Source organism: Lissotriton vulgaris, chromosome 2_1, assembly GCF_964263255.1.
Source record: "Lissotriton vulgaris chromosome 2_1, aLisVul1.2, whole genome shotgun sequence".
Taxonomy (NCBI): domain Eukaryota; kingdom Metazoa; phylum Chordata; class Amphibia; order Caudata; family Salamandridae; genus Lissotriton; species Lissotriton vulgaris.
The window spans coordinates 2112077030-2112101333 of NC_141687.1; the positions used below are offsets into that span (position 1 = coordinate 2112077030).

The window sequence follows — 24304 nt, forward strand, 5'->3', positions numbered from 1 at the left end:
ATCCAACTGTTTAGAAAAATGAGACTAAAATTTTTCTTTGAAAACCAGCAAGACGTACCCACCAGAAACTATTCTGGACTGAAAAATCCTTCCACCTTTTTTCCGTACTCCAGCCAGATGCCCGTTGAACTACTAACGTTCGAGAAGAACGTGCTACGTGACCTAGACATATTAGAGAAAAAGAAGAAAAGATACATCAAATGGAACCTAACATTGGCAGAGAAAGTAGCACTACAGGGACTTCAAGACAACAAGAGTCTCATTATAAAGCCGGCGGATAAAGGCGGGGGGATCGTTATCCTCCCGTGTGAAATGTATGAAGCTGAGGTTTTACGTCAACTCACGGATGAAAAATACTACAAAAAAACGAATGAAAACTGGAATGAAAAATTGAAAAATCGTCTAGAAACGCTGGTCAATCTGGGCAGAAAAGAAGGATGGGTATCCAAAAAAGAGGGTGAATATTTAATAAATAAAAATCCACGCACACCCTTAATGTATATACTACCCAAAGTCCACAAGGACCCAATGAACCCTCCTGGCCGCCCGATCATATCGGGGGTCAACTCAATACTGGAACGACCGGCCAAATACGTCGATACGTTTCTCAAACCGCTTGTTGGCCAGACTGCTAGCTTCATAAAAGATACTATGGAAGCGATAAATTTTCTAGATGGCCAACCTTTTGACGAATCAATGGAACTTTTGGTCACGATGGACATCGTGAGTTTATACTCTAACATTCCGCAAGAAGATGGCCTGGAAGCACTTGAATTCTTCCTTGAAAAGAGAGAACGGCCACATAACGTCCCAACCGACTTCCTACTCAAACTAGCGGAGACCTGTTTGAAATTCAATTTTTTCAAATTCAACAACACACAATACCTCCAAACCATGGGGACGGCCATGGGATGTCCCTTCGCGCCGGAAATGGCCATAATGTATATGGCACTATATGAAGCCACTTGGATCTTCAATAACAATCCATTTGATGGACATATAAAAGTTTGGAGACGTTATATAGATGACGTCTTCATGCTGTGGCGAGGTGAAGAGCTTACATTGAAAGAATTTGCCGTCTGGCTCAACGATCGTAATCCCAACATCCAATTCACGTTGTCATACAGTAAAAAACAAATAAATTTCCTGGACCTCATGATCAAACATGAAGAGGGCGCTATGTACACCACACTATATACCAAAGAGACCGACCGCAATACCTTTCTGCACTTCTCGAGTTTTCATCAACGCAACCTCCGAGAAAATCTACCATTCAGCCAATTCTTGAGACTGCGCAGGAATTGCACTAAGAAACCTGACTATTTCCTACACGCTCAGGAACTGATGTGCAAACTGCTGGATAGAGGTTATCCCAAGAAATTGCTTAAGAGAAGCATGAAGAGAGCTTGGTATATACCGAGAGATACCCTTCTGACTCCAAAAGACAAGAACAAGGAGGATACCCCAATTGTATGCGTGACAACATTTTCTGGAGCCACCACAGAAATTAAGAAAATAGTCACAAAAAATTGGAACACCGTACGGAGCCTGAAACCACTTGAAAATCCACCCATTTTTGCACTCAAAAAGAATGAGAGTGTAAGAAACAAACTGGTTAGAGCGGACACTACATCACCGAGACAAGACAGCTCAATTCAGTCACTCCTGAATCTTCCGCCTGTCAAAGGGCATCATAAATGCGGCAACTGCATTTCATGCAACAGTACCATTGAAGGAACTATTTTCTACTATGGGCAAAAACAAATCAAACACGAGACATTCACCAACTGTAACACCAGTAACGTGATCTACTGTGCTATTTGCCCCTGCGGACTTGCATATGTCGGCAAAACAAGTCAACCAATTAAAACAAGGATATCACAGCATCGCTCCAGAATTCGGTGCCAAAAGGAAAATGCACCCATGGTCTCCCACTTCATTGAAAAACACCATGGACCAGATGACCTGAAATGGACTGTGGTCAAACAATTAAAAGGTCAAAATGTAGCCAGCAACCTGTCCAAGCAGGAAGCCAAGACTATTATGTATCTAGATACAGTTAACTATGGACTTAACGAATTAGCAGAAATCTCCAGTTTTCTGTGCTAAACACAACACATAACCACAACGTGCAGACCGATTGCCTCGACTGCAGCCTAAAGCGTCCTGATCACTTAGCAACAGGACCACGTTCACATCGAAGCGATATCCAGCCCTATCGGAAGCCTCGACACAATACTGCCGAAGAACGAACCAATGGCAGCTCCGCTCTGATCTCTGACCAGGACGCGAAAACCCACGCTTGCCGAACACTGTGCAAATCCTTTCGAGCGAGTGCCGAGTAAGAAGCTACGCGTCAAAGGAAGGTAGCGCTGGGAATGCAACGGACCCCTGCACCTCCAGACTGCGGAGAACGTTTCCCGCTACAATGACGCTGTGGCGCTGAAGAAGAACCCTTCAGACTCCTGCAGGTACGAGACGCCGCAGGCCACCATTAATCTAGCGAGGCAAAAAACTACACCCTGTAACATTAACAACGAGCGCACAAGGCTCACGCAAGCTGCCCAAAAGACACCACTTGTCCCCATGCAGCTCCATTTAGGCGCCACACTCACTTTTATGAGTAATTAAATAAACCTGGTGCACCCACACGGAGATTTGAACCCTTTCCCCCTGCTTCTCTCCACAGCACTAAATAAATAAGAGACTGCAGTCAATCAGCTTCACCACACCGCAGTGTGAGGAACCAACTTCTCGTCTTCTGCAAGCTAACTGTATCCATTGAATGCAGTACTGACTTTTCTCACCCTTGGGTACGTGATTCATGTAAAATTTGAGCTAACCACTATTTGCAAACCTTTTTTATAAGCACTGTATATGGTCCTATACATCCTACACTCTACAACTAAAACATGCCCCCATAACTTTTCCTGTAGGTGCAACATGACGCTCCTCATCACCTACTAAGAGCCCTGATGAAGACCTTCACAAAGTTTCCTTCCTGTCAAGATTTTCTTTAAGGTCGAAACGCGTAGGCTCATCTTTGGTGCCAGGAGGAACATATGCCATATGATCCAACTAAACTATTGGGACATATTGTGAGAGACGTATCTCACCACTAGGCATTAAAGAATCCCCTGAATATATGACTTTCCCTGGCATACCACAGGACAATTAACTTTCCCGCTTGAGGGACAAATCAACAACATCCCCCCGGGATAGTAACACAATCTCCTTGAGATTTACAGTAGGACCTAAACATATCATTTGTAAATAAGATACTGTAGATATATGAATTCACTTTTTCATTTTATGTGTGGATTGTTTATATTTGAATTTATTAAGTGTTTCCACTTATTTTGTCATTATGTTTGTCTCACGTTGATCAAATCTAATAGCCAGTAAGCTATTTTTTGTCGTTATCAAATGTATTTTCTGATGTAAGGAGATAATCAAAATTGAGCTGTTCACACCCAATGTGTACTCATTTGAACCTTTAAATAATGTGCTAAAAAACAAGAGCATTCACTGTCAATAAATAGGACGTGAATAGAAAATAACTTGTGTTATCCATGGTGTCAGAGGCTTTGTACATTTAACCATATGATGAAGCATGACACCTAGCTTGCTGGGTGGGTGAGGGCCCTTGTTACGAAAGGAGGACTTCCCCTCCCTCCCCCTGGGTGCCTGGGACACGACCTACACACTGACCAGATTCATCCTTTCCCAGAGGATCCTTTCTAGTGTGTTGTGCAGCATCCATAACCTGGTGGGAATAATAGGATTTAGAATGATGGAATAATAGGAAATATGTCCTGGGACCACCACTGAGAATATTGCCTTCTGGGGTAAACAGAAAACAGCAGGTGTTCAAAATAATGTCAATCCATCGTTCAAAATCACATAAAATAAGAGGGCAAGTTGCTGAGTGGGGAGCAGAGCTAAAGAAAGGCTTGTGAATACGTTGAGCAGAAAAATTGAGGTGATGGAACCACAGGGTAATATGTTAACATCATCATCATCATCATTGATAACTTTATTTCGGTCACCACAGACCATAAAATTACAGATAAAATACATACATACAAACGCGAAATAGATCCAGTAAAATTTACGGCTAGGAATAGTTTAAACCTTAATAGTTATCAAGATAGACAGAATAAAATCTAGAAATAAACATGATTTATCATAAAAAACTTTTCCGTCTACGCCACATGCCAAGTAGGAACCGTGAGACAGCAAAAACAATAGGGGGGTGGGTGTCATACCTTAAGACTTTACAAGCTTGGGCACATTGGCTGAAGCCTAGATTCCTACAGAGTGGGATCAACCAACATTTCCTTGTGAACTGATAAGCATGGCAAAAAAACAAAACGTGTAATACATCCTCTCGCTTATAGTTGCATGCCGGGCACCCAGCGTTCTCTGTATTAGCCCATTTACAAGTAAATGCCCTGAGTGGAAGACTACTGATCCTAAACTGCATGTAGAGTTTCCTCGCAAGTGAGGGATAAATTATGTAAAAAAAATCCTCCATTTTAGGTTCGATTTTTACTTGGAGGAACTCTATCGTCAATTTTCCTACGGTAGTGCACCTCTATAAGGATAATGAGTTGTAGTACCTGAGATGGTGTAACAGTTTTGCCTTGGTTATCCCTGGACAACTTTCTTCGGTATTACCCCACAGCTCGGGTAAGCCGATACAGTTACTAAGTGCCCTGATATGTAGGAGCCACAGAATGTTCTTTGTTTTAAAAAAATCCCACACCTCTATAAGTTCTTCTTTGTAAGAAGCCAGTTCATAAGAAGCCAGTTCAGGCACTGACCATAGTCTCTTCCAGTACAGCATCGGCCCTGCAGCTACTGCCTCCTCTATAGGATCTAACCCCAGGTCCATACGTAGAGAATGAGTGGTGTACTAACTGGCAAACCCAATAGATTCCTCATGAAGGTATGCTCAACCTTTATGAGGCTGGGTATACGATGGTGTCCCCATAATTCTGCCCCATACATAGAAGCCATTCTGGCCTGAAGTCTATAAATTTCAACGACCGGGCCGCTGTCTTAAAGTCTGAGGTTCTCTGCACTTTGCCAATTCCACCCACCACTTGGGATAGCCTAAGGGCCGCCTTTGCTGTCTGAAAACCCCAATCGTGATTTTCAGATAAAGTGATACCTAGGTACTCAAAGGTCCTAACTCTTTCCAGAGGAGTACCATTCAAGAGCGGGTCTGTTTAGGGGGATTAAAAATCATAAACTTGGTCTTATCTAAGTTTATCTCTAGCCCACGCAATGTGCAAAATTCTGCAAAACCGTCCAGGATGCGTTGGATGCCGGTTGATGTTTTGGACAACAGCAGAGTGTCATCCACAAACATCAAAGCGGACACCCGACCGGACGCTAGCCTTGGGGCAGCGTTGTCCTTAACTCTAAGCAAATGATCAACTAGGCTGTTTATATAGAGACAAAACAAAGTTGGGGCCAGGACACAGCCCTGGCGAACCCCCTTCTTCACGGGGAACCGAGCGGACAATTCACCATGTCTCCCACACCTGACTTGGGCATAATTATCCGTGTGGAGTCTATTCAAGTCATCCAATAAATATGTGGGTAGGCCCAAATCCATTAATACTCTCCACAACTTTCCCCTGGGCACTAAATAAAAAGTGGCCCGCAGGTCAAAAAAGATGAGGTAGAGGCTGCCATCCTCCACTCTCACCGTTTTCCAAAATAATACCTGGAGCCTAAATATTTGGTCTAGGGATGAATACCCATCCTAAACCCAGCTTGGAGAGTACTCATAATCTCATTTCCTCTATCCAGCCCTGAATTCTGTCTAAAATATTCCTGCCCATCAGTTTTTGCGTAGTGTCTATCAAACTGATGGGCCTATAGTTAGACAGAGTTAGGGGCCAACGTTTTTTATGGACAGGGACTATCTCTGCTCCAAGCCAGGTTTCTGGTGGGTCCATCCCCTTCAATATTGCATTAAATAAAACGACCAAATTTGATGCCCAAATTTTCAGTTGAGACCGAAATAGATCCCCAGGCATCTTGTCTAAACCAGGCGCCTTGTTGGGTAGAAGTTTAGCTATTGCAGCTTCAACCTCAATATGTTAACAAAAAAATGACTCACAGTGACAGGGCAGCGTGCAAGTGACTAACATATGTTCAAGCGAGGAGAACGGACTTGAAAGTTTCCGAGTGCCTTGTTGAATTTATCTTTCTGTTGAAAGGTCTGGCCCATTGCAGAACCTGGATTCAGTGAGATAAACACTGCTCTGTGTAGATGTTGTATTCACGTAGGAGGAGCATCCAACTAGTTGGAAAGGTTGATGATGAAAGAGTAATTAGTTATGGGTTTTGTCATCTAGTACACAATTGTGGCAATTCTGTGGCCTGACCCCCTCTGAAGTCTTATACAAAACTGCAGCTCTGGGAACCTAACCCATCACCCATGGCATTCATGTGCTGCACTTTATGAGAGCAGCCCTTTGTAAGTTCAATATGGGAGTATTGCACTGCTAAGTAACCAATGTACAACAAGCAGAATGTATTTCAATGATCTTTATAATTCACTCATTAATTCAACATCACTTTTATAAGGACGATGAACCCCCATCCAAGGGAAAAAAGAAGAAGAAGAAGAAAAAGGAGGAAGAGATAGATATCGACGTGGATGACCCTGAGGTCAGCCGCTTTCAGTACCCATTCCACGAGCTGATGGTGTGGGCTGTGCTGCTGAAGCGTCAGAAGATGGCGCTTTTCCTTTGGCAGCGAGGGGAAGAGGCCATGGCCAAGGCACTTGTAGCATGCAAACTCTACAAATCCATGGCTCACGAATCCTCAGAGAGCGAACTTGTGGATGACATCTCTCAAGATTTGGACAATAACTCCAAGTGAGTAATGAAGAGTACACAATGCAAGTTCAATTGAAGTTTATTTTCAAAACAATAGCTCTGTTTGCATTGTAAAAGGAGAATCATGTGTGAAAATTGTTGCTTCTTTATAATTAAAACATTCCAACATTGAGCTTAAAGGGGAGGCAGAGGCGAGTCTCCATGAGAACCACTCTTGTGCTAAGGTCGACTGGGGAAATCCAGGGGCTATATTATACAAGAAAAACTGACATCCTAATAGGCAAAGTAAGCTATTAAAATGAAATGAACTCATGGTAAATTAATAGCATATTGTAAAATGTAATTGGCCATTTCTAGGTATGTTATTATTTCAACAATGCACACAACTGATCACCAATCCTGTAACATAGGGGCAGGCTGAACATATCTTTTTTGTCACCTTCACCAACTCTTTGATCCACTCACTTTTTATATCACTAGCCAGCCCAAGCTAGTTATCTTTAGGAGAACAAGCCACATGTTTTACCATTGAATTGTTATTTCTGATTATGTTGTCTCCATTCTTTCAAAATGTAATTAAATGTGTATTTGATAACGGTCTAATATATGAAATGTACATCCACACTGAACATAGCTCGAGCTACTACTCTTGCTATTAGTTTTATAACTTTTTTTAAGCTTCTTCAGGGGACATCGAACTAGGATGCAGTGTGTATCATGCTTAGCTATAACTGTTTAGGGCAGTGCTTCCAAACGTTTTAGAACCACAACCTGATTTTTAGAACAACAAACATTAGCAACCCACCTAGCTTTAATGGACATGAGGCAGGTGTCTTTTTATTGTAGCTAAAGCATTGTGTGAGCACACTGTCATTGCAGCCAGTAAATATTCCATTGAAATGGCCACAACTTTTGTAAAGACATACAATTTTACTGTTAAAGCTATATTGCATACAAATGATAATGTGTGGAAATCGGGTTCGGTTTATTTATGCATCACCAAGAAAAGTGTCTTGATTTGTTTTGATCCTATTAAAATCTTTTTTACCTTCACACTTCAGAACTGCAAAAAATGTGCTTCGTTTTTGCTTTCCTAACTGTAGAATCTAAACAATTTATTTACAGGTATTTAGATTTTGATAAAAAAAATTACATAGTACAGACTTCGCTTTCACACTATCTCTACCCCAGCACGTTTTTTGGATAATACACTTTACATTTGTTCTCTGACTGTAACATGGGAGGAGCTTGTAAACACCAACCCCAGGAAATAAAATAAGCATGAATTTGTCAGAAGACATAGATTGACATCCAATTTCTGGGCCCGATTCACAAAGGTAAAGTGAGACAAAAGCCTAACTTTACCCCTTTCAGTATTCACAAAGGGTATTTACTACTCGAAACTGCCCTTTCTGAAGACTGAAAGTTGTAAAGTTCAACTTTCAGTATTCACAAAGGGCATTTCCGAACGCCCTTTGCGAATAACGAAAGTCGTAAAGTTAGACTTGAGTCTCAGTTTACCTTTGTGAACCGAGCCCTTTGATTTTGAAGCCCAGCAAATATGACAAGATAAATACAGATTTTCAAGGTATCTTTATTTATTGCTTAACCTTTCGTGATCCACCAAAAATCGGCTCAAGACCCACCAGTGGGTTGAGACCCAACAGGAAACGCTGGTTTTGGGAGTTATGAGAATTACTGCAAATATTTTACTTTTTCTTGCTTTGTGATAGGGTGCTTGCTAATATGGAATTTTATGTGGAGTGAATTCTATTGTAAGTCTGGAAACCCTTTTTTCTATAGTGATACATGAGTAATTACATTTAGTGCTCTTGGACTATTTGCCCAGGATATTAAAGTTTACTGGATCAGAAGTGAAAGATGACATCTGTATATGAGTCAATCAGCAGTCAAAAAAATATCAAATCAAATAAGCGTTAGTCGATTTCAATATCATAATAGCGAAATGCAGTAGTTAAAGCATGCATAAGAACAAAAATAAGTAAAAACCTATATGCAAATCATATTATTATGTACACATCACTAGCAGATTCAAATATGTAATTAAGTAAGGCCATGCAAACAACATTGCAGTCTATTGAATGCTCTTTCTGCATTTAATCAGCCCATACAAATGTGACACTGTACTACATAAATAAAGTGTTTATAAGGTTTGCAAAAAGAGGTAACCAGGCATACATATGAGACCTAGAAAAACTAAAGAGGGACCCTGAGAAAACCAATTCCTAGGAAGCATCCAACCAGGGAGTAAAATATACTAAAGAATATCAAAGAATGTCCCCAACTATAATTAGCACTTGGTCAATAGCTCCAAAATTTAAAGACATTCACCCACAGAACAGCTGAATTGATAAATTATTTATTTTTCATTATTAGATATTTTATCATTTTTTTAAAGAAAAAAGTCAAAAAACATATACAGCAAGTTCATCCATAAGAATACACCAAGAATATTACACAAAACAATGCGAATTTGCATAAAATTCATAAGCCCAAACCAAAGAGAGTAATATCAGAAAGAACACATATAAAAGTACACACTATATCACCAACAACCATAAAGAGCATACCATTAAGACAAACAATTAATCAAAAAAAGCATTAGATGACAAAAGAATGAGAACATCCGAGATTACACAAAACAGATACACAGTAGAATTATATCAAGCATTAACAAAAAAAAAGACAAGAAAGAAAAGTGCCGAAACTACACAAAACACAATACAAAATTCCTTCATCAGGGCACACAATTCAATATTTTAGTCATAATTCGTGACCCGGAATTGGTCATCAGAGGAATAGTAGCATAACACAGTCTGCACAGCTAGGCTAAACTGAAGAAGCTGTCTAAAAAGCCTAGAAGCAATGGTTCTTTTTTATATAAATACGAAGAGTAGAAGACAGTCTGAAATGATACCAAAAGGGCTGGAGTATCCTGAGTTATAAATAAGTGGATACAACGAAGCGCTAAAGCAGCAGAAAATAAGGAGGTGAAAACCCGGTCAATCACAGAGGTAGATGACAAGGCTCCTCAATCAGCCAGAATACAGGAGTCGAACCTCGAACTACCTTATCTAGTATTTTCAAGGGATACAAGTTGTAAATAACTTTAAAACAGAGGCCACTTCCGAGATTTAGAGGAGTACACAAAGATGGCTTCCATAGTTCTTAAATACAGTGGAGCCTAGCTGGAATAACAAGACCCCCGAATCGGGTGCGGGAAAGTAAAGCCTCCCCGTCGTCGTTGAAAAGACCGGTCTTTTCAACGACGACGCGTTAGATACTTGATAATGTAGTTAATAATTAAGTAATTTTTAATAAAAAAATGTATTTGTTTGGAAATTATGTTTTACTTTATTTAATAGAGTATGTGTAAACATTGTAATATGTTTTTTAAACATTTTAATATTACATGTTTAACATATTTATATATTTTTCAATTTATTTAGTTTTTTAAATATTTTTATTATTAAAGTGTTGTTTGATTTTAATTTTGAACTGACTGGAGTGAGAATATTGTTACTCCTATAAAATCCAACACTTCCCCTACTGTTTCACTAACTGGAGTAGGAATAGTAATTTTTACCACTCCGCAATCCAACACTTTCCCTACTTTTACAATTATTGTAGTGGGAATAGCAAATTTTATCCCGGCACTATACAATACTTTCTCTACTGTTGTACGTACTGGAGTGGGAATAGTAATTTTTCCCGTCCGCTATGCAACACTTTCTCTAATGGTGCACTCACAGGAGTTGAAATAGTAATTATTACCCCTCTGCTGTCCAACACTTTCCTTACTATTTCACTCATTGGAGTGGGAATAGTACTTTTTACCTCTCCGCTGTCCAACACTTTACCTACTGTTGCACTTACTGGAGTAAGAATAGTAATTTTTACCTTTCCGCTATCCATCACTTTTCCTACTTTTGCACTCACTGGAGTGGGATGTTCGCCCCCACTCACCTACAAACCAGGTACTGCAGGAATGAAGAATGTCCTGTTCCTCACCCTGTTCCTTATCCTCTTATGCCCAAAAATAATAAAAGCCACGAGTGGGAAGCGCACCGGGGGAAGGTAAGTAAACAAGGAAAAGGTGTAATCCACTCCTAGGCTTCACTCTCCAGAATATAGTAAGGCAAGAGTGTCTTAGAAAGTGAAAAATAAAAAAGAATAGTATCAATAGTATGAAATAGAAAAAAAAATGTTCACATCACCAAATATTTAATTATGTGGAATGGAACATTCTTCTTTTCTTTGCTCACCCCTTAATATATGAAGCATAGTCCATAGAAGTCTGTAGAAACAAACAAAGTTCTTTGGCCCAAACGAGATAAGTATTACTTCATAATATTGGCACAAGCCTGCAGGGATTAGTAGTTGGAATAATCGCAGAAAGAAGCCAGGTAGGCAAAAAACACACCTAGTGCACTTACAACGAAGGAATCCTTTGTTATGTTAGTGAAAAGTACAGTGCCCCGTAGAAAGAACCAAAAACACAAAATGAGGCTAATTGTTGTAGAAAACAACGGTCTTCACGCAGGTTTTGCAAAACTTGTGTCACATGGTAGTCATGTTCGGCATTATTTTTAGAAAAGATCAGTCTGAAAAGCAGTCCTCCATTCATCTCCCTCATGTACATGAATAAGATGTTATGCCCCACACAGATCCAGTTTAGTAAAAACGGTGGCATGCCGCAATTGATCCAACAACACCGGTATCAAGGGTAGTGAATATTTGTTTTTAATTGTCACCCTTATTAAGAGCTCTGTAATCAATACAAGCACGAAGATCCCCCTCTTTCTTTGGTACAAAGAAGAGGGGAGATGACACAGGAGCGGAGGACTTTCTGATAAACCCAGACGCCAACATCTCATGCAAGTAGACCCGCAAATGCAGCACTTCTGGTTCAGAAAGTGCATGGATCCAACTACGAGGCAAAGTAGCACCAGGAACCAAATCAATGAGGAAATCAAAGCTACAATGTGGTGGCAAAACACGAGCTTTGACAGTATCAAACACATCAGAATACTCAAAATATGGAGAAGGAACACAGGAAACCTCAGAACAAGTACCTACTGCACAAACCAACAGAGAACACCAATTTGTAGCCTCCTGATAACAATGCTGTGAACAGTATTTGGAATCTAATGTAATGTAATCTGGCCGAATCAATCTTTGGGTTATGTGACTGTAGCTACAGAACTCCAAAAATCACCCCAAAAGTGGGGGATTCAATGAGGTCAAAACTAACAATCTCAAAATGACCATTATCACAAATTAACATGAGAGGTTCCGTTTACTTCGTGATTAGCCCTGATGACAGATCAGTACAGGTTCAGGTTGCTTTTTATATATGTAGGGAATGTCATTTTTATCAGCCAATTGAATATCCATTTAGATACCTGTTGCTCCAGAATCAAGCAAAATGGAAATAGTGGTTCTCTTACTATTCATAATCACTAATGGCGAGTTACCATGTAAACAGAACCAGCAACATCATAGGGGTTTGTACAAACAGAATACCTGAGCACACCAGTATCATTACTTCCAATATTAGTAATGTAAATATTGCTCCAAACAGTCTGTAAAGTCTCAGTGCCCTATGTAATTCAGTCCGAAAAGTCTCAAGAGGAAATGAGTGAATAAACCAAACAAATCTTCATGGGTCGAAGTCTGTTTTTAGTTTCACAAATCACAAGAAGAAGACAGCAGCCGACGTGCGTTTCGCCCTCAGGGCTTTTTCAAGGCTTGTTGTTTTTTTCTCTTCAAGCATCTATGAATCAGCGTGTTCCCTTAACGATATAACTCATGCGCAAATGGAAGATATTCTAAATATTTATGATGAGCTTTCTTTTCCGCAGTATATTGTCGCATGCATGAGCTCATATTTTTCACTCGATACTAAGATAGGAGTGGCCCCAATGTGTGAAAAACATTTGTCCTCTTTCGAGTTCTAAAATTCCAAGAAGGGAATTAATTGTTCCATCGAATCTTGATAAATCCAATGGTATGCTTTTTAATTTCCAAAAGAGCAGCGTATCACGCCCACTCGTGTTCGTTGTACAAGTGAATTCAGTAAAAAATAGGAGCTCATGCATGCGACAATATACTCCGGAAAAGGCTTCACTCTTTGGAATATGGTAGGACCCAAGTAAGGCATGAGTGTCTTAGAAAGGGAAAAAGAAAGAAGAATAGTATTTATAGCATGAAATAGAAACACAAAAGAAAACCTTTTCATGTCACCAAATATTCAATTATATCGAATTGGTCACCCCTTAATATATGAAGCATAGTCCATAGTAGTCTGTAGAAACAAAACAAAGTTCTTTGTCCCAAAATAGATAAGTATTAATTTGTAATATTGGCACAAGACTGCAGGGATTAGTGGTTGGAATAATCACGGAAAAAAGCCAGGTAGGCAAAAAAACACATCTAGTGCACTTACAACAAAGGAATCCCTTGTTATTTTACTGAAAAGTACAGTGCCCCATAGAAAGAAGCAAAAACCCTTTAAACGAGACTTATGGGTGTAGAAAACAACATACTGAGCCTCGGGGGAATCCAAATCCGAAAAAGCGGGAGGGAGAACAATGGACCCGCTATACGCAAAAATCCAAAATCCAGGGAATGACTGAATATCCTCCTAAGACAGTGGTTAAAACCAAGGCAGGAAGGAGTAGTCCATGAATTTTCGCCAGAGGATCTGAGGAGGAGCATTAAAGAAGGCAATGTGTTGCCGCAAATGCTGGCTGCAAAGTCTTTCCAGGGCAGGAACCGCGAAAGAAACCAAGCGAGGAAGAATGGGTTGGCAGCGTCTAAATACTCGCCGGACGATCCCCGGAACTCCTCCGCAACTGTGCCCTCATGACAGAAACAGAGAGAGGGAGGCGCCAATAGCCAGAAGGACAGAGAAGAAGGACCGGTTAAAAGGGAAAATAAATCAAAGAAGAAACATAGCTTGGCCCCTAAGATACTACCTAACCACAGGACATGACATGGGAATAGTAATTTTTACCCCTCCACTATCCACCATTTTCCCTACTGTTACACGCACTGGAATAGGAATAGTTATTTTTACCCCTCAGCTATCCAGCACTTTACCTACGGTTGCACTCACTGGAGTGGGAATAGTCATTTTTACCCCTCCACTATCTAATTCTTTCCCTACTGTTGCACTCACTGGAGTGGGAATAGTAGTTTTTTACCCCTCTGCTATACAACACTCTCCCTACTGTTGCACTCACTGGAGTGGGAAATATACATTTGAAGATTTTTAAAAAGTTTAATGTTTTAATTTACAATACAATGTATTTTTAATGAGGTTTTATGTTATTCATACACACACACATATATATATTTGTACATTTTTATATAATAAAATAAATTAAACTTAATAGTTTATTAATTGCTTAATTGCTTTAAAGTAAATTTATATGAATTATTATGTATGTGTGTTTAACTTTTTTGAATTACGTGTATTTATTATATTTTTTAATTTATAGTAAATCTATTTTATTTTTTAATTTTAACATTATTTAACCTATTAACCTCAGCGGTATTTCCACCGCGGTGCGGGCGTTTTCGTGCCCGGGTGGGGTGCCGTCGGCCAATGGACGACGGCAGCACTGGGGGAAAGGGTTGACATATTTAATATGTATTATTGTATTTATTTATATATATATATATATTATTATTATATTTTATAGAGAAACAGTCTCTAATCAGTGCACTCTTTTCGCGGGTGCCGGTGTCAAGGTCAAACTATGCCTCGCAATCAGTTTTAATCAAAAAGGGTCACCGCACTCCAGAAGTCGATTTCAAATTACGAAGCTTTTTATTAAAGCATGAATCCCGCCACCATGTCCACCACCCACCAACGTTTCAAACAAGAGATGGTCTTTGTCACGGTTTTGTGAGTCCTTTGTTAGTTTCACCCTTAAATAGTGTTCTTTTGAAATCACCAGTGAAATGCATTCTGCTATTTGTATTTTTCATTGAGTTACAATCATTTACTACAACATTTCAAACCACGTTTATAGGCGCTGATCAAGTTAGTGATTGTTTCGCATTGTTCAATATTGTATTTATTGGTGATTTTGTTGTTTATTAATCTCGTGATATATTATCCGCCATTGCCTTTTCACCCAATTTATACTTCCATAGTTATAGTACCTAGAATGGCATTATTTTGAATGTCCATATTTATATATGTTCATTTAGTATGTTTCTTTCTATAATTTCATACCTGTGCACGAAAGTCTCACAGTTTAAAGGATCTTTCATAGACGTTTGTATTTTTGGGTGTAGTACCCTTTATATTTTAAGTGTCATGTGTTTTTTACAGATGTACATGTATATATAATCGAGATTTCGTACAACTATATTTTTACATCGTTTTTTCCCCCGATATTTTTGCACTTACCTGTTAAGTATAGGGAGTCTATATTTTTGCATTCTATATTTTTGCATTGATATTTTTTACTTCTATATTTTTAACATTGATATTTTTGTCAGTGAACCAAATACAGCTGTGGTGTTTGCTAAAGAGGACCTTTACATTAGAGTTGGAAAATGCATTTTCTGTTTTGTAACAGAGGCCAAAAAAGTATTATTGCTCAGTCTGCCACTGGTCATATTTTTAAGAGCAACATTTAGTGGCTACAGGTACTGAAGTTCATAGAGCCTCTTCACCAGGGCAGGCTCTAGGGAGGTGCGCGCGGTGCCACCGCACTGGGCTCTGACTTGGGGTGTTCATCATTTTAAAAGTACCTGATGCCTCGTACATTGTCCCATCAATTTACAGGCATCAATCAAAATGAAAACTCTGTTGATTAATGTTCTTCCTGGAGAGAGACTGGAGCTTTGTTCAGTGAAAGTTTTGACTGATCGTTCCTGCTGCAAAGAACGTGTTTCATTCTCGTCACAAGGTGTATATAATATAAATAGGTCATTGAGCAGAGATCCATTTGCTACTTGCAGTTTATGCGTTAAAATGCTATCAAAAAGCTGCATGCAAAGTGCAAGGAATATAATAGAGCTATATATTTTTTGACCAGTCTTTCGTTGTCTTAATATTGCAAGAGGGGTTCATTTGGGTAGAAATGAATTCTTATTATTAAAAAAAACTCCTAACCATGGTATTACATTTTAAATTCTGTAAAAGTGCTTTTCCAGTCCAAGTACTCTCAAACTATACTGCTTACCAGTACGGATGAAATGCGACTCCTACTCCTTGTAGGCCTCTGTCTTACATAATATTTCTTATACACTGATTTAGACAGCTATGATTGATTACCTCTGTGCAATGCGTGTGTGATGTAAAGTGCTATGACATCTTAAGCTGGTATGAGTGGTGTTATAAAACTTAATGAATCTAAGAGACAGTGGTTATGGAGACTTGAGGGGTACTGTCAAATGGTGGTAGTGAGGGAATCCGTGGCCGAGGTGGTCATGGGGAGGAGGGCCAATAAACATTATAGGACAGGGCGCCAACTGTGCTAAATTCGGCCCTGTTCATCACAGAGTCCATGATGCTCACTGACGGGCATTCCTTTGCATAGTCCAGCAAAGTCAGCTTAGTGTCCTTCCTGCCAAGAGACCAGACTTCTAGCTGGGGGATCAATTTATGCATATCAAGTGACCATTGAACACTGTTTGTAAGAATGATGACAATTCATTATATTGGTATGAAGGGCACGCGGCTGAACAGAGAGATTTTGGCAAGCTTAGCATCAATGTAAAATCTCAAGAAATCTCCCTCCTTAGGAGAATAGTCTTTCAGGCCCTTCTGACAGGGATCTTCCACTGAGGTTTCCACAGTACTTCTACTTTCATAATATCCATTGGCCGCCCCGATCTGTGCTGTGGCGCACCTTTAACTGAGTGTGCTGATTGTTGATAAGGACAGTGCACACTATTACATTGAATGCACACTAACGTTGACACTAGGAACAACACATTAGTGCAAGATGGACTGGCTGTTTGAAACTGTCAGTCTGCCTTTTACTGTGCAGGCTGAGTTTGCAAGGAGGGCAGAGATTCACATGCATTAGTTACAGTAAGTAATTGCAATAATCTGTAGGAGAAGGGTGTGTTCCCTGCACTATTTCTTTCTCCCCTTTCTAAGGATGCCTTTGGGGATGCACTGACTGTGCTCCATCTCTATGTGGTGCTGTCAGTGCACCTCCTGAAGTTTTTTTTACTTCTTGGCACGCATATGTAATTCAATATGGGTCGGAAGTAATCATATTTTATGATTTGCATGAGGTCATTCCTGTATGTAAATGAGAACACAACCCCTTTGTGCTAGTGTACATTACTGGTGCTGTCCAAATTGAAGAATGAGCATCACAAGCATCTGCCATTCCTTATATACTATCAAAGTGCACTGGAGATTCAAAAAGTGAATGCCATGTTCTGCTGGGACACTATTTATAATATGGCTCATTCAACCATGTTTATAGATGGTGCACAGTCACTTAGCTCCCGTTAAGCAGGGGTAAAATGCACAGAGCTGTAAATCCAGCAAAACAGATAGGACCTATATTGTGTTGGGAAAATGAGAATTTCCTACAGGTAAATACATTCAAATTTATAGTACATTTGTTTAAGTATTCTGAATGTTAGAATATTTTTGTTATTAACTATTTTATTATAATTCAGAATATTTCATTTTACAACACCAAGGAGCTCATTAAGATGGCGGAAAAATAGCCACAGCCGGGCCGGCGGTGGCGATTGTTCCGCCATCGTCGTGAGAATTACCCCCGCCACATTATGATGGCATTGGGTACCGCAGCGGAGGGAAAGTCCGGCTGCCACTTTTCTGCCAGTAGCAATTGTCATGATTGCGGGCGGAGTGGTCAGCATGCTCACAATGGCGGCGGAGCCTAGCAGACTCCGCCAGCACAATTATGATGCCGACGGAAGCCAGCCTTTCTCTAGCGGTTGAAACGCCATTGAAAGGCTGGCAGAGAATGTCATCAGGGGCCCGTTGCGAGACACCTTTGTGTTGTGGGAGGTGTGGATGCACTAAATTTCACTGCACCAAGTGGCAGGCACAGTGTAGTGCCTGCCACTTATTGCAGTGAAATTCACAACATGCTCCTTTCAACATGGCGGGGGTGCTGCTGTCAGCAGCCACCGCCGCAATGTTAAAGGTGCGGAATCCAACCACAGCGGTGGCGGTCCCATCATAATTAAATAGGCTGAACCGCCGCACGTCTGGTGGTCGGACCCAATCACCGCTAAGGTGGCGGGCAGACCAAATCCACCCGCCACCCTAATGAGCCCCCAAATTATGTTTTAGTATAATTTAAGTGGCAAATAAAACACACAACACAATTAAAAAATAATATTACCATAAACCTCAACTTGCAGTTAAGCTTGCATTAGATACAACGCAACTGATACTGTAAGTGGGGAAAATAAAATTGTAATTAATTTAGTAAACAAATAACTATGTAACTTTATTTTCAATTATAAATAAATAGAAAGTAATTTTATTGAGCTGGTTTGTTGTTTTCTATCAGTATGATAGTCCAAAGTGAAGAGTAGTTTTTTAATATATTTTTTTATTATTAAATTAATGTATATTTGTTATAATTTTAATTTTTACATTACCCACGATTTTCAGTCAAAAGGATAACAAGTATACATTTGAAATTGAAAATATGCCTACTGAGAGGCTCTATGGACAACATTCTGTAGTTTATTTCCTGAGATGGAAACAATGGCATACAACCTTAGAGCCATGTTTACGACGCCAGTGTGAAATAAATCATCTCTAAGTGAGACACCACTAGATTCTTCATTGTTCAAAAATCTGCAATGCCACTAAATCTTCAGTGAAGCTCTGAAAATAAACATCTGATTCTTATAAATGTCCTTGGTACACATAATTTGTCAATAGCACTGCATGAGCTGTGTCCAGATATTTACTAGTGGATAATCTGTTAACCGCTGACACTTTGGCCTTTCTCACACATTTTTTGGTAGAGGCTTTGGCTTTAAGCCACAGCCTACATTCATTCACAATTCTACAAGTGAGATCAGGTGTGTTCAGTCATCACCTTGTTTAAAATGGTGTAATACTTGCACCTAGTGTTTAATTATTAGAGAAATAAGTGCCAGGGCACAAGATATTTCTCAGAAGGTCACTGCACTGCTATTTTCACCACCCACTCTCTCAACTAGTGCTGCCAAATGTCAGAATAAATACTGCTACATTGCAATCCCACTCTTGCAGATATCAATAGAAATTTTTATTTCGGGGGGATTGCCCCAGAAAACATAAATAAAATACAATACAATAAAATACAATACTTATATAAAAGGCACATCATTAAAAAACAAATCATATAGATTAGATTCTCCCCAAATAAAAGCAACTGCAATTACCATTAAAAGTTATTAAACCCTACATCCTTAAAGTAAATTTATGTCTAAACCCCCAAACATGATGTAAATATAAACAAAGGAAATACAATCAATCAATTATTTACAGTTCTTAGAATTCTAAGTTTTAACTCAAACTGTCCTACTGCAAGTTTCTGGCAGATAGGTAATATTCAAAATCTTCTAATAGGATGGTGTTCAGGACAGAAAAACATGAGATAAGCCTTTAGTTTCAGAAAGTGACTTACAAGCTGGGCAAATATGTGCTGTTTTGTCCACAGATCACCACTTGCTGCAGAAAAAATTAACCACTAAAATTCCATATCTGAATTGTAAGACTAAAGATCTTGCTTCTGGCGGGTCTTGCTTGTCCAAAAAATGTTCAAAGTCCAGAGTACATTTAAAATCAAGAAATGTTGCTGTCGGCGGCGGAGCCGGGCCGGCGGCCAAGATGGTCGCTCGCGCTCCCGGCTCCGCCGGCTCTCCTCTCCCGCCGCCTGAATTCTTCGCCCGCCCCGCACAGCTCCGGAGCTCCCGTGCGCCGGAAGGGGCGCTGAGTGGACGCGTTCGACCCCGAGCGCTTTCCGTGCCCGGACAGCGGAGTTACGGACCTCCGCGACCTTGGCCTGCGCGATCCTCGCATCCGGGATCTAGCGTGACTACGCCGCCGCCAGCGAGAACCATGACGGCGGCCGCTGGGATCCAGGTGGCACCCGTCAACTATTGAGCAGGTCAGCCCGCCCCTGAATACTTGGCTCCAGCGCTACCCCGTACATCGGGAGGGCAGAAATACATGCAATTTTCCAGCGTTGGCTTGGTGTCGCCCCCCACCCCTCTCCCCTTGATGGGCTTGCTCGCCCACTACCCGCCGCTGGCTGCTTGGATGGAGCGCTGGTCGGCCTAACATGTACTGCCTAATCCCCGCATTTCAGCTACGTGGGGCTGGCTGTGGCGCTATACCATCGTGGCGTTTTTTGGACTGTGGGGGCCCGACTGTGCTTCTCCGCCACGCAGTGGGACGAAGACACTAATGGGTAGTAACGTGGGGTGCTGGTGACGCCATTCCCTCTTTATCGGACTCGGGGCGGGCGGCCCTGGCATTTGCTTCGGCGGCGATCGGATTGGGGGTCCCGCCTGTGCGTAGTGTTTAATATGGTGAATCCATGGATGGCGTTGGAAGCGCGCACGGTGGATCGAGGGGAGTGGAGCGGTTGCCCCCCGTGCGCTGAGAGGCTGGACTGAAAACGAACTGCTATAGAGGGGGCCCGGTGTCATTAGAATTGGGAGAACGCTTTGCTGTGGGCATTTTGGTTGCGAGACTTTGTTCATGTGGCCCCTGCTCGGCCTTCGTTGAACAGGCTTTGTGGTGGGACCCTGCCCAGTCTTTCTCGGCGGCATGGAAGAATGTTCGCGCAAGTACAACTCCTCGTATGCTTTTAATTGATTGCTTCTTCGACACCTGATTTCGCGGATACTCATCTAAGTGGAGTGTTCACCGACTATGCTTGACTACTTTCCCTTTCGCTTGCTCTTCCTGGTATCGAGCTGTGAGACTGCGAAATGGCTGCCCTGGTTCTCCTACGCACTGTCCTTTGGATTTCAGATGGTTAAAATGGCGGCGGATCCCCCTGACGTTGAAGTTACACGGAACATTGCAAGGCTTCCTATTCCTCTTGAGTTGATCTGCCCGATTACTGTGTTGCTTTATTTGCTTCCTCCTGCTTATAATGTCTGCGATATGTTTCTGACTCGGGACATTGATTTGCATGTACACTAACGACACTCAGCTCCTTGTTCTAGCATGGGGGGGTTTCCATCTTGCCTGGGAGGCTAGAGGGGTTGGGCTGTAACTGTGTTTTTGAATCTGCTTAGGTCATTGATATTCTGCCATCCATTACGGTATTATTGCAGGGGTGAGAGGCGGCGGGGGGGGGGGGACCTGTACTGGGGACCCTCCATCTTTTCTCTTCCCCTTTCGTGGGGTTTTTGTTCATTTCTTTTTCCTTTCCTTCTCTTACTTCGTGTGAATATAGTCTCTTTCTCTCCTCTTCGTCTCTTTCTTTCTATATTTCGGGTTTAGGTACTTGGCGACAGGCACGCTGCTAGGGGGGTAGGCCGTAGCCATATGCAGGGGTGCAGGGTGGGGGAATGGGGGTGGGGTATTATTGTTTTTTGGTTCACTTTTTAGTTCTATGGCCTTTATTTTTCATGTTATTCTTTTGGTTTGTCTTCCTTTTTTTCTTTATCCTTCTCTTTTTCAGTGGGTCTGATTAGAGGTAGTTCTCTGTGCGTTTTCCTAGTTCCGTAAAAGGGTCTATGTTTTAAAGCTCTATGATGTGGCGGACAGGTACTGTTTGGGTGGGGATATGTAATGTTTGTTGAATATCCTGATTTTACGTCCTGATACGAATTTCCTGCCTATAATGGTCCTGCCGTGAATATCCTTTTCCAGGTGTAACCCTCGCATTGGCAAGGTCTAATTGTGCGGCATCAGATCCTGCCTTTTCTTCATTTAAAAAAAAACAAAAAACCTTCTCTAATCCTGTGACCATGTTTTACTAAACTCTCCTGAGTTACGCATAGATACTGTGAGGTGTACTTTAGCATTGATCCTGCTCTGTATTGTTTGACTGCACTACCTCTGTACCTTTGCTCAACCGTAACTGTGGAATGCTAATAAAAGTTTACCAAAAAAAAAAAAAAAAAAAGAAATGTTGCTGTCAAGCTTCTGTGCTTGACTCCATGAGCCGCCTTTCAGCAACATACGGCCAATATGTTGATTTCAATTTCTCCAGCATCAGACCATCAGACCACAGCCATACCAACCACACAATAAACCTGGGAATCATTCTTGACAAAATGTTCAACATGCCAGCACAGGTCTGCACAGTCAGCTCCTCCTGCTTCCAATGTACCCTGCATGCTTTATAAGATCTTCAAGTGGCTAACCCGGAACACTACACGCACCATCACACAAGCACTCATCCCAAGTGGATGAGTCTATGGCAAAGCACTCTATGCTGGGATCTCCAACCATCTCCTACACTGACTCCCGACCATCCTTAACACTGCAGGAGGACTCATCCTCAACCTCCCACGATACATCCACATCGCACCGCATCCCTGTGAGCTCCACTGGCTCCCAATACATAAATGCTGCCCTCACATGTGTCCTCATGTGTCCTCACACACGCATACAAGGCACTGCACAAGATCCGACAAACATACCTTAACAACCGTCTTTATTTTTACCAACCCACTTGACACCTGTGCTCAGCCTCACTCTCACTCGTACACACCCCGCATCCACAGAAGCAGAACGGGAGTTCTGGCATTCTCCTACATTGCACCCATGTCCTGGGACAGTCTCTCTCAACACATTAGAGCCTTTGCTCTCTTCTTCGATTCTGCAAGAAGCTGAAGTCCTGGCTCTTCAACTAAGTCCTAGAGGCATACTCCCACCACACTCATGCCTATGCCTACACACCCACTACAGTGCCTGGCTACCCTACCGGGTGATTAGCCTAGATATACAAATCAACTTTACACAACTGCATTCCCTTGGTGATGTGTTCAGGTTTGTCCCAAGCCTCTCTCATGTCCAGCTTGTAAAATCATGACTTGACATAATGTAACTGAGGTAATTGTCATCTCGGATCCATACCTTTCAGTTCAGAGAATGCATTCTAACAGGGTTATAAAATCTTGCTAGACCAAAGTCTTACCCAATAAATTAGGTGTTTCAGGTTAGTAAAGTGTTATGCTCTTTAGGGCCAGTGCAGTGGTGTCAGAAAAGATCTCATTAATCTAATTTGTTACATCCCAAGTCCTTCAAATCTTTGAGCCATATAAAGTGGCTCCAACAGCTTTTTCACGGTATAGTTTTAGCACTGATGATATGTGGGGAAAAAAGTTGAAGACGTTTGGGCTCTTACAATTGCAAATGCTGAATTCGCCAACTATACATCCAAATAATGAAACTCCTTCACTCTTTGTAACTCAGTATCACTCAGATATACCTTTCCACTGTAGGATCTATGGGCATTTCATTTCAATTGGGTTAATTTCTGGACCATGTTACCTGCAAAAGGTGAAAAATGTTTTTAGCCAGATTTACAGACACATGGGCTTCTTTTATTTTTTAAATGGAATCATCTGCAAATATGAGGTTGGGAATTTGGTGATCAGCCGTGATGGATGAATCGTTATAACTTTTATTAAGTAGGACAATCATCCTGAGGAGGTCAGACAGGCCATAGAAGATTATTTTGAACTAAACACGGGCTCTGTCGACATGTGGGCAGTCTTATGGGAGGTATTTAAGGCCTACATCAGGGGATTCTGTATCTCTAAACATGCCGGAGTCCTACGCGATCTGCGCACTACTTTGGATCAGATCAAAATGGAAATTGCTGCGGCTGACCGCAAAATACTCGTTTCCCCCTCTGACTCTCTTTCTGCTCTCCCCCTGGAGTTGTGTGTTGAGTTTCGGAATGCAGCCGATAGGGAATTGTCGTTCCTGAATAAACATTGCGTGGCTCGGCGGTATGGGGAAGGCGAACGTCCGGGTCGCCTCATGGCCAATACACTACGCCCCCCCCAGAGGCCCCACGTGCATCGTCTCGATGACGGGACTGGACGACTCGCCGGTTTCTTCTACCCCCGCGATATGTGACTTGTTTCTTACATATTACAAGACCCTTTATACTTCATGCCTTTCCGGAGATCTCCGCAGTCAGGAAGATTATCTTTCTGAAGTGGCCCTGGTATACCTGGAACGATACATGCAGGAGTTCCTTCTGACCCCCATTACCCCCAACAGTATCGTTGAGGCGATCGATGCTCTGCGTGCGTCTTCTGCCCCAGGTCTGGATGGCTTTTCGGCCGATTTTTATAAAGCATACAAGGACCTACTGGACCCGCGCTTGGTAGAGGTCTACGCGGAGTCCCTAGCAACTGGCATCCTCCCCCCGACATTTCGTGAGGCTGCAATCATTTTATTGCCAAAACCCAGGAGAGATCCC

The 24304-nt window shown here is 41.4% G+C and overlaps 1 protein-coding gene across 1 annotated transcript in view; it reads left to right on the plus strand.

Moving 5' to 3' along the window:
• Nucleotides 1-24304, plus strand: part of LOC147733785 (transient receptor potential cation channel subfamily M member 1-like) — a 220837-nt gene that overhangs the window by 75320 nt on the left and 121213 nt on the right. Inside the window, exon 9 of the mRNA XM_086958380.1 lies at nucleotides 6607-6899. Coding sequence (XP_086814506.1) covers nucleotides 6607-6899 — 293 coding nt within the window. The remainder of the gene's footprint in view (nucleotides 1-6606; nucleotides 6900-24304) is intronic.